We start from the raw sequence: 11,457 nt of genomic DNA, 5'->3' as shown, positions 1-11,457 counted from the left end.
ACATACGTCATGTTATTAGAGTTTCTTATCATTCGAACGAATTAATACAACGTGGAATTAATCTGTTGGCATGTATAAAGATCCGTCTTAAAGCAAAGATAAATTTATGCTCTTTTCGATACACGCACACACATGGATGCATTCATACATACATCCGTCCATACATACATACGTACGTACGTACGTACATATATATATATATATATATATATATATATATATATAGTATGTGTATATATATATATAGTATGTATATATATACACACAGAATTACAGAAGTACTCCGACTTTGTTGACACTGACTGAACTCTTGATATGCTTTAGAGTAAATACATCGCTACAACTATGTATGTTTTAACTACGCTTTTAGTTGGCAGAGAATTATCCTCAAAGCTATTGACCGTTACCTTCGCTAACTAAAATATATCCTCACACAAAATAAGCATATAAACGTTAAAACGTACTAATTGTTATACGTATTTCTCTACTTTTTAAAAGTTCTAAAGAGTTGGAAGAAAAAATTGTCGTTTATCGGCTATATCTATAGAAAATCTTAAAAATAGTTACATTACATTAAGCTTCGTCCTACGTAATTTCTATATTTCTAACGACGACGCATCGATCGACTTAATACGATATCCCTTACACATACATATACTTTAATAGATAAACTATCTGGCAATCATCGTATCAAGGATTATAGATGTAACGGATTACTGTAACACAAGTTCGTCTTTCTTAACGCAGAATTGGCAATGCTCGGAGAAATATTAAATTCGGTACATCGAGTAAGAGGGATATTTCAGCATTTACCTTGAAAAATATTCGTCATCGCTCAACTACGGATGCACGGAAAATCTGGGCTTCTTGCCTAATCCTTGCTTGTATTTCTGTTATCAAATTACATGTCATGATCGAGTGACATTCCATAAAATTTATCGGATCGATACTCGAACTAATTCAAGTTTCTCATTAACGTAGAAAACTCTCAAGGCACGGCGCGACATTGCGGTACGTTGCTTGAACTTGTACCCAACAAGTAAGTTACTTCTGCACCACAAACGACGATTTAAATATATTTATGCCTAGGTGGAGTATGCCTTAAGCTAACTTTGGATCCGAGTTATGAAAGATATTTTTGAATCGTATTATTTGAATTATATCAGTTCATACATGTGCATCGTTCGTATCTAACACATCTTCGAATTTCTAAATTCTGACTCTTCGAGAGAGTTACTCGTTTCGAATGCGTTTCAGCTTGACCTAAGTGATTTATCGACGTATTTATGCTCTCTTACTTTACGCACCTCATTTTCTTAGATTCATATTATTTCTCTCATTAACCAATATCCACCAACTGACCCCTAAAATCTCGTTATAGTTGATCTATTTTAAGAAGAGATCGACTCGAGTAAAGAGATAGTAGTCAAAACGCTCTTATATTTACAGACACAACAGGAATTCCAAAGAGATTACGTGTCGCACGTGAAACATCGCGTCGATTAAATAACTCTGATAAAGGGAGATACAACAAGGTCGTTACAAAAGAGAACGTTGTTCTCGTAGTAGTATAAATCGTAACATCTCTTCGACGCTAGCGAACCGTTTTAAAAGCTGACTTCGTTCGATCTCGTATTCCCTATATGCGATCCCGGAAAAGCAGATCCTTATCGATGACTAAAGTATCCAACAGTGGGAGGATCTATGCTGGACAACGGTGCCAATTTTTTGTTTTTCACGAACATCTTCTCAAGGACAAACTCCGTAAGATTCACCTCTATAAATACACGCATCTTAACCACGTTAGAAGAAACAAATCGCATATAAACATTGAAGAAATACAAATTCCGCAGTACGTGTGACTCGAAGTTAAGGTAAAGGTCGCTACGCTGATGGAGGCTGTTCGCTGAATAAGCTTCCTGAAAAACATAATAAAACATATTTGAATCCAAGTATATCATTATTTTGTAACAACTTATTTGTCCCTTGTTTCGTGGAAAAATACGTCGGCAAGTTTGGTGGATAAACGAAACGTTTTACTCAAAAATAAATTCATCAACGTCTTTCTTGGATATCTATGTACGTCCAAGAGGGAAGACATATTACTTCAATAATATGCATATGCGAGAGTTATACAAACGTATCCTTTTACACTTACGTTACCGTGCACCTGATTCCTGTCCGTCGGATCTTCTCCTCGGACTGAGTCATCGTTCGTGTAAGTGTCTCGAGGGCGTCTGCTAAGTCACATGCTAAATTTGGTTAGCTTAGCATTGGGATTGTATTACGCGCGTGGGTTTATCCTAATATTTCGGGAGGCACAGAGTAGCAACTAGGTCATCCTCTTTCTATACTTATATCTGCTTCCCCGAGACGCTTAGTCTTTCCTCGTGCATGGCACTCTAAGCCAGCCTTATATCCTAGCTGCGGCATAACAGCAAAAGAAAAGTGACAGAAATGCGTCGAAGAGAAGGAGTAACGTCCTGCTTGGAATGTCAGATCTTTATTATAGCTATTGCAGGCACGTGTATTATTACATAAAGCTTATATCCGTGAAGGGCGATATCGCTTCCCCTGAAACAACAACAATAACGATAACAACAACCATACGATCGTACACCGAAATTATCTCTCTCATTCTTATATTCGATACATATGTATTAAGTTTGGCATTATACTTGCATAAGATGAGACATGCATACTCGAAAATTGCATTACATTAAACATTCTCTCTCTCTCTCTCTCTCTCTCTCTCTCTCTCTCTCTCCCTCTCTCTCTGACTTTCATCCGCTTTTTTCCGCTCGCATTATTTTCTACATAATATATCTGTAATTTTATTTTGTCAGGTTAAAAATCATCATTTTGCTTTCTTCGTAAAGAATAAATAAAACTTTATTCACCGATACCTCGTTTGTGTATATAAAGCATTTCAGCATGCAAAGGAAGTTGTTGAACTTGCATACAAAAAGCAGATTATACTTAGAATTCTATAAGGTCAAACATAAAGCAAAAAAAAAATTGTTCTTTCGACATATATTTTTTAATAGCACTGCAATATCTTAACAGTAATTGACTGAAAACCTGTTTATTTGTTTTCAGAAGGTAAATAACTCAATATTATAGATACATTCATAAAGGGCAAAAGATTTTAGAAGCCAATCATTACATCCAGAGTGACAAATACTTATGATTCGGTTAAAAATTAAAATGTTGCAACATTTATTATTTATGAAAAATTAATGTTTCCTAGGATCTCAACAAACACAGATACACATCACAGATATGTAATTCCTGTGCAACAGGTAATATCCAGGCATTATATAAGAAAATTATAATTGCAATGGATAATATATAAAATCATTATATATATGTATATATTATGTCACAAAAATTGTACAATACAGTGATAATATATTTTTAGCGAGAAATGATATATTATCCATATATTACATAATATAATTTAAGACATTATACATTACGTTGTATTCATCAACAAATAATTATGAATGCCTGGATTGGCTGGATGAATTTATCTAGACAAGTATCAAAATACTAAAATACGTACAATCAAGGCCAGAAAGGAAAATACTTTTTAATTTTGGAGATCATTAAGTCTGCTTCTGATATTACTAGACATTATCTTCGTCCAAATTTTTTTTATTATACTTAACATGGAAATTTTATAGAAAATTTCTATTCAAATGGCATGATCTATAAAACTCGCTGATGTAATATGTATTTCTCTAGATTTTATATTTGCAAAATTTCGTTGCATTTAGCCAATCAAAATATTTATACAAAATTTATTTTAACTTAATTATTATCTAATTACTAATAAGAAATACTTAAACTTCGTAATTAAAATGTTTCAAATTGAAAGAATATATATTATTTATTATTATTTTATGTCCAGACTTAAAAAATTACGTTAAATAAAATAAAGAAAATTAATGTACAGCAAACGAATAAATAGAGCATTATCATCCCCTCGTTAACTTTTTGTACAATAAATTGAACACTACTAATGACTTCTCAATGAATACACCATTCATACAATATATTTCATTGACAAATGTAATAAGAAGCACTATCATGATACATGCTACATGTTTTTTCATCATTTCTCGGACAAATATGTTTTATTTATTAAAAAGTATTTTTCTTTGTTACCTATCAAGTAAGACAATACCTTAATGACTTTTATCATTGCCTATTTAACACGATGTGTAAATTTGACATACATGTACATAAAAGTACAATGTATTATTTATACCTTACTTAGCTTAATTGGGACATGAAATATTTTTATTTTTTATGGTTTAACATTAGAGTCTAAATCTGAATGCCTCAAGCTGGCTTAAACAGCCAGTCTATTTCTAAAATTGTTTTTTACTTTAATTGTTTCTGTTTTTTTACATTTTGAACTTTTTCAATGAAATAATTCTTATTGCACGATGTTACATCGCAAACATTAAGATTCAGACTCTATGCTGTATTATTATAAGATTAAATAAAAGTAACTGCGCAGTCCTTATATATACACACACATATATATATATGTGTATGTATGTATGTATGTATGTATGTATGTATGTATGTATATGTATATGTATATATATAGTAAACAAAGCATCAACAGCTTACTGTTATTTTTTATATCATGTTTTATATGCATCTTACTATGGAACTGTTTTCACCATTACAATGTTCCAATCTATTCATCTTCAATTTCAGTCTGTAGAAGATTTTACGCGTCTACGGTGATGATTTCGAGCTAATGCATGAATAATTGTCACTAGAAAATAGCACACCATCAATATTACAAATTTATCAAAAAGCCAAGAAATCGTTGTTGTTCCATCCTAAAAAATATAACGTTGATATATATTAATGAACTTAATGTAATAAGAAAATAATTTAAAGCTTTTGCTTGATAAACTAACCATTGATTTTTTACTATGTAATTTCTGTTTTTGTTCAATAAGGTACTTTTTAAGTGGTTCTTGAAAATGCGAACCGATAAAGGGCACAATAGCCAATAGGCTAATAAATTTATCTAAAAGCTCTTCGTTAAAAGCTATAATCACTGCTAGCTGTTGTATGTGCATTTTAATAACTGCTTTTCCTATAAGCGTTGCACCAAAAAATGTCCAAAATGGAATGAGATAATGTCCACAAGTCAAGCCAGCAAGATCAAATAACGGATTAGGAATCTGTTTAAATTAATACAAAATAATATTTTAATCTGGATGTCATTAACGCATATAAATTTTTCAAATAAAATATAAAAGAATATTATCATACCGATGCACAAGCCAAAATACCCCAGAAACCAGCTTTTTGAACAAAGTGTTTCATAGTTAATTTCAAACGCATTACTAATGGCACATCTTCGCCGTTTTCTAATGCCTCTAAAGCTTCTAATTCCTTCAAATCATCTTGGCCAGCTTCATCATTTTTATTATTTTGTCGACTTGTTCTCGCAGCTCTGGCCATAAAATATGGTGGCAATTCACCAAGTGCAGTACCAGCACCCCAGAACATAGCCTCTACCCGTACTTTTCTCATAATATTTAATATACCCGCTGTCCATAATGGATCAATCATCGTTGGACATACTATTTGATCTGGATATGGTGGTTCAGGAAAATTTAAAGATCCACACTCGTATGCTGCCATTGTAACGGCTGCTATATGAGGTCCCAAATAAAGCACAAAAGTGTGTAAACCGGTACCAAGACCTACACTAGACAATACACCCAAACCTACCCAGTACAACCACCATATAACTTTTGCTTCCCATGCTTTAAACATCTGTGAAATTAATAAAATACATTTTTCATATCACACAAATTGACAATAAGAAATGCTCTCAACATATTGAGAAAAAGAAGGACTTACTTCTTGCTGTGGTCCTGAAATTCTACTTAATAACAAAAATAATGCTACGAGCGAAATTGTACTCCATACAGTTCGCTTATACCGTAATGTTTTCTTTCCTAAAGAGAGTATATCGAGTAACAGTTCTCGAAAGAAATAGTTTAATGTGGTGATTGGATGTTGCCATAATGTTAAATTATCTGCATCTGTACACACTTCATTATGCTGTACACAATTTGATTCTTGATGCGTTACTGTGGATGATATTTTTTCACTTGTAGTCCATTGTGCCCCATTAGTGGATGCAGAATTTTTAGCACGTTGAACAGCTGTCGTACTTTCAACCATCTTTTCTAGTTGAATCTGAAAAGGAAATAAATAGAAAAAAAAAATCTAGAAATAAACAATACGATAACACAAACTTCACAATTTTACAAGTCTCGAATTTTTATATTCGATAAATAAATATATATATTTATTAAATATCGATATCACACATATTAAAGCTTGATTCCTTTAACTACCAAACTCTTACAATATTTTTAAAATATCAATTGTTGTATCTTAGAAAAAAAATGCCGTATACGATCAAAAAACGCAATATACAAATGAATATTACTTCTCTACTAGGTTCAATACCGTTTGTCGCAAAGCTACTATTTCTATTATTTGAACGATAAATACATCACAAGGTCAAATAATTCTTGTTGGTTCGTTGTTTAAATTTAAAATAATTTTACTTCCTTATAATCGTCGAAATGCATGTCGATAACCACATAATCTTTAAAAAGACTGTTCTCAAAAGAACTAGTCATACTACTGTTTTAGTTTTAATAAAAATAAAAACCGGATGAACGTGTTTAGTAAGGTGATGCCATTGAACCAAGTGCTTAAATAGTAATATCATTATCTTCAATAACAACACACAAATGATGCTTAAATCAAAGGTCACGTGTACGTCTATAATAGTTGACGTGATTGTAACGAACGCTTATTAAAGTTTCGCCTAAGTAAATCGCGTTTCTTTTTTCATTCTGCTCGCAAACTTATTATTTTCTTTTGTTTATAGACAGTGTACATCATAATGCGTCATGTTTTTCTGATAATCGTTTCAAACAATTGAAAATTTATCGAAGATATACGCACATATGTAAGTATTTATTATATCAGTAAAATGAATTATAATTTTCTTTGATAGTATATATTAATCTTGGTTGAGTCAGGAACGATAAATTTCTAATAAAAATATTTTCATCGTCTTAAACTGATAAATTTGCTCGATTAAAAGAATTCCTAGTATCACTTTATTTTAATCGCTTAGATCTTTCGTATCAAAGTATCGAAGAGGAAAAAGGATCTAAAAGAAGCGTAAAGCATTTCGATGATTAAAAAAAAAAAAAAAAAACAAATATTTACTTTACAGTAGAAGTATCAATGCAATTGTTGAATTATTTCACCTCGGCAAGAAAATCTAGAACGATGGTTTATCGAGTTTTTATTATCTGACGTGTTAAAGATAGTTACCTATAAAAAAAAAAAAAATAAAAGAAAATGAACTACAGCAACATATATATATATATATATATATATATATATATATATATATATATATATATATACATTAGCATCATATAGATACGAGAGAAAGTAAAAAAAAATTGTAAACACTTGTGTTAGCACAAGATATAAAAATAACTTGAAAGAAATGATGAACACTTGAATGAAGAACGGATGAACGTATTTTTTATTGAAACTTCTATAACCAAAGACTTTATAATTACGCGAGGAAAAATGAAAAAAAAAAGAAAGAAAAAAAACGCTAAAGATCTTAGGATTCCTCGAGAACGTAGTTACAGACTTAAAAATGGTGACAAGTTTAAAATATATCGCGGCCGTAAGAGGATTCAAGATTGTCATCGATAAACTGGCCGTTCTGGTTTTGCTTCGACGCTACAAGGACGCAGAAACTACCGTTGCTCGTTAACGATTGAACGAAAGCAAAATAAAAACAAAAAGACAAAGCAATCTTAAACAGCCTAGCATCAACTTACATGTCGCAAACGGAATACTTCGATTTTATTTTCGAACTTTTCGAACTTTTATACCCAGCATGAAGAAAGATGTCAATAAAGAAATAAGAAAGAAGAGATAAAATTGTTGATTCTATTACATAATAAATCGTCGTTTCTGCTCGAGTGTCAATTGAGAGTATACGATGATTTAAAAACAATGCTCTTTTCGTCTAACGTCACCTTAATCTTGCTGCCTGTGAAAGAGGAAATGAGAGAAGAAGAAAAGATGAAAAGAGAAAAAGAAAAAAGAAGAAAATATTCAAAAACAAATTATCGAGCATTGACACGACTTTACGAAGCAATGAAAAGATTCGTGATTTCCAAATGTTCAAAAGCTCTAAACCAGATTAAAGAAAATAAAGAAAATCCTTTTTCTTCGTGATATATTCAGTCGGTTATTTTTAAGCATTCAACGATTGTTGTCAGATCTTTCAAATTGGCAATCTAATTGAAGAGTATCAAAAACTCTTTTATTTTAACCATGTACTTACACAAATGTATACGTTCAAAATTAGAGCTCCTTTTTGGAAATACCCTTTGCATTGCCAATTTTTGCCTGTAAGGCAAACAATTTTAATATAATTCCATCATCTATGAACAGATTAGCATAATTTTATATTTATATTTAACTTCTCTTTAATAATGTAGTTATTCGAAATAAGTAATACAGTTGCTATTGATAGTTATTATCAAATAATATCAGTTCCATTCAAAGTTTAATAGGTTAAATACGTAGTAAGAAGTAACATAGATAATTCAGTCTACTATATAAAAGAAATCAATTATGTAGTTCTTTGTGTGTGTAGAAACTTGAATATATAAACCAAATAACAAATTCCAGTAAAAGAAGTAAAAGCATCATATATTTTTTGTCATTTATAAAAAGTAATAATTTTTGTTATATTATCATGTAAAAAAAATATGTTTTCGCAAAAATAGATGTAACAAATCTTTTCTTTGTTAACAACTTGTACAAGAAACATAAGGCAAAGTATTTTTGATTACTCATCTTGTAATGCTTAATAAATAATTTTTAATCCTTTTGATAATCGAATAAATATAATCAAATTACCTTTGAACCTCAGTGTATTGCCACTAATATTTGTTGAAGGTTAATGAAAACTCAACATAACATGGAATTATTTAAAATCATCATTTGTGAAATGCACATTTACTCCCAATATGAACAATTTTTCAGTCACGTTACATTATCTTAAGATCCCATTTTATGTATCCCAAAATATCATAAGTTGTATAATAAAATTATCTAAAAGCGTCGTTCCAACGACGACCTGTTCTCAACAGCGTTATTCAAGGTTCTGTTAAAAATTCAATTTTAACTTATACCAATGTATGGATACACACAGTACTACTCGTTACCGTTTGACGACTATGGTCCATGCATGCTTCCATACTGCATTTCTTGTCGGAATTTTATCAAATCTTACTGGATAGGATACGCCAATTATATTTACAGTAACAATGTGTATAAGATATGTAATTGGTCGAGAGGCGTTAACATTACATTTACGACCGATAGCGAATAAACTCGTGGCATTCGATCAAAAATACTTAGACCAATGAGAAGCGTTTGCAAAATAGCTACATTGTCATGTGACGAAAACGACGTCTTCTGATTGGCCAAAGATATTTGCAACGTGATGCGAAGAAAATAATGAAAATATATTTTGAATTCAAATTGATAATGATAATTTTCTTCTTATTCTTATGTATTTAATACATTTTTTATTATTTTAATATATTTACCCGTCAAGGTAATAGTATGTTACTATCACTCTTAACGAAATTATTGTTAATTTGCGAATATATCAATTAATCATTTTGTGCGTATCTTTCATATGATATTAAGCGGGAAAAACAAAAAATTTCGATTAATATGTAATTACAGCAACTCGTTCAAAAATTTAATTCACACATATCAGCAGATACATAATGAATGTTGCAAAAAAATTGTTCTCATGAATGATTATTTTCGCCAGGTGAGTTTATTTCTTTATACTATACTATACAATTATGTATAAAAACAGAGCTTTATTCGTTCTAAGCTTATGTTAAATATTTATAGCAAAATCTTTAACGGAAAAAAACATATTTTTGTGAAATTTAGTTACAAATCTGCAACATAATATAAAAATTAATTTCAATATTGAAATACTCCACTTTATGTTACCAATAATCTGTTCACAAGATTTTGCTATTGGATAAATTTATATCATGACATTTTGTTGAATAGAATATGGAATGAAAAGAATGTAATATAAAAATTAAAAAATGCTATTAATGTCATACATATGTGTGTATGTGTGTATGTGTGTATATATATATATATATGTCCGTACCGAAAGGAAGCAAAAATTTGTTTATAAATTAGTGCTCATTGTCAAATGAATATTTGATAGAAATATATTATTTCCATAGTAATTCATAAGCATTATAAATAAAATCTAATCTATTTGTTCAGCATTAAAACTTGAACCTGCCATGTAAGTGATCAATAAGGCTTAACAAGTATCATTTTATACACATGAGATTAATAACTTATACTTAAATGATATTTTATGTACTATGTAAATTGTATTGTAAATTTAAGCGTAAATATTCTGTTAGAGTAGTTAGAGACATATGCAAATGTGGCAGTTTGATCTAATTTGATTATAAAATAGCTTGCATATAAACAATTTTGCAGAACATAAAAAATGTTTAGAGTAAATGGACATAATATAAGTCTTCTCACAAATATATTACTTATGCGTATAACATTTATCAGAAACTATGACTACCATCGCAAATGAATTATTAACATTATTTTGCTTTTAATTTGTTTTCTTATATGTAAACATTTGTTAGCAATGATAATTAAAAAAAAATTTGCTATACCTTCAATGGAAAAAAAATTAAAAAAAAAAAAACAAAGAAAAAAAATAAATAAAAAAAGAATTTTTTTTTTAATAAAAAAAAAATAAAAAAATACTGTTTTATTATTCTTTACTCAAAGTCATAAATTGTAACTATTATAAAACAATTATTATTTATATTAAAATGAAAAATAATAGAATATAGCAGTTTAAACAGTGATAATCCCTGTTATAATATTGCACTAAAATATTTTTGAGAAAGAAAAACCATTAATAATTTACATCTATACATGGACCATATCTAGAGTACAGTGTTAACGATAATAATGTCTGTCACGTTTCGATTTGTACTGAGATAATAGGCATATACCTGATCTCGAGAATTAAAATCATCATTAGAGCACAAAAAGATAATTCAAGTATGGAGGTTTATAATTACATTGTCTTTGTAAATCTCAACTGAGCCAGCTCAGTTTTTCAAGCATTATTATTGATCAGCAATAAAATTTGATTTTATCCATTAGTTAATCTTGATGATACTATATTAAACAATGAATTAATATATTCAACATCACGATTTCCAATGTAAATTTATAGAATGTAGATCTGTGATGTTTACCTTCTTTTTA

The 11,457-nt window shown here is 29.8% G+C and overlaps 1 protein-coding gene and 1 long non-coding RNA gene across 8 annotated transcripts; one reads left to right on the top strand and one right to left on the bottom strand.

Annotated features, from left to right (window-relative positions):
• Positions 1-2,481: 2,481 nt before the first annotated feature.
• LOC127063340 (vacuole membrane protein 1-like) lies at positions 2,482-9,335 on the bottom strand. Of its 7 annotated transcripts, XM_050992987.1 has the most exons (7): positions 9,025-9,335; positions 8,444-8,508; positions 7,932-8,146; positions 5,902-6,243; positions 5,305-5,814; positions 4,944-5,213; positions 2,482-4,862 (listed from the first exon to the last, which is right to left on the bottom strand). In XM_050992987.1, exons 4-7 carry the CDS (start codon positions 6,226-6,228, stop codon positions 4,731-4,733), a joined length of 1,239 nt encoding a protein of 412 aa, XP_050848944.1. In that variant the 5' UTR covers positions 6,229-6,243; positions 7,932-8,146; positions 8,444-8,508; positions 9,025-9,335; the 3' UTR covers positions 2,482-4,730. The 7 variants fall into 7 exon arrangements, with proteins under 7 accessions (XP_050848944.1, XP_050848946.1, XP_050848942.1 ...); XM_050992989.1 differs by lacking the exon at positions 7,932-8,146 and having other exon boundaries at positions 8,444-8,543; XM_050992985.1 differs by lacking the exon at positions 7,932-8,146 and having other exon boundaries at positions 9,025-9,334.
• LOC127063346 (uncharacterized) lies at positions 6,892-7,381 on the top strand. Its single transcript, XR_007781324.1, has 2 exons — positions 6,892-7,030; positions 7,202-7,381. It is a non-coding gene; the product is annotated as an uncharacterized LOC127063346 (long non-coding RNA).
• Positions 9,336-11,457: the final 2,122 nt, after the last annotated feature.

This window comes from Vespula vulgaris, chromosome 4 (assembly GCF_905475345.1).
Source record: "Vespula vulgaris chromosome 4, iyVesVulg1.1, whole genome shotgun sequence".
NCBI lineage: Eukaryota > Metazoa > Arthropoda > Insecta > Hymenoptera > Vespidae > Vespula > Vespula vulgaris.
Note: the sequence above shows the minus strand (reverse complement) of the source record. Positions and strands in the feature narration are given on the sequence as shown.

Coding starts and splice junctions, on each gene's coding strand:
- LOC127063340 (XM_050992984.1), bottom strand. CDS start 6,695: ATGACTAGTTCTTTTGAGAACAGTCTTTTTAAAGATTATGTGGTTATC. Junction 5,815..5,901: donor TTTCAGGACCACAGCAAGAA/GTAAGTCCTTCT, acceptor TTAATTTCACAG/ATGTTTAAAGCATGGGAAGC. Junction 4,863..4,943: donor TACATAGTAAAAAATCAATG/GTTAGTTTATCA, acceptor TATATTTTTTAG/GATGGAACAACAACGATTTC.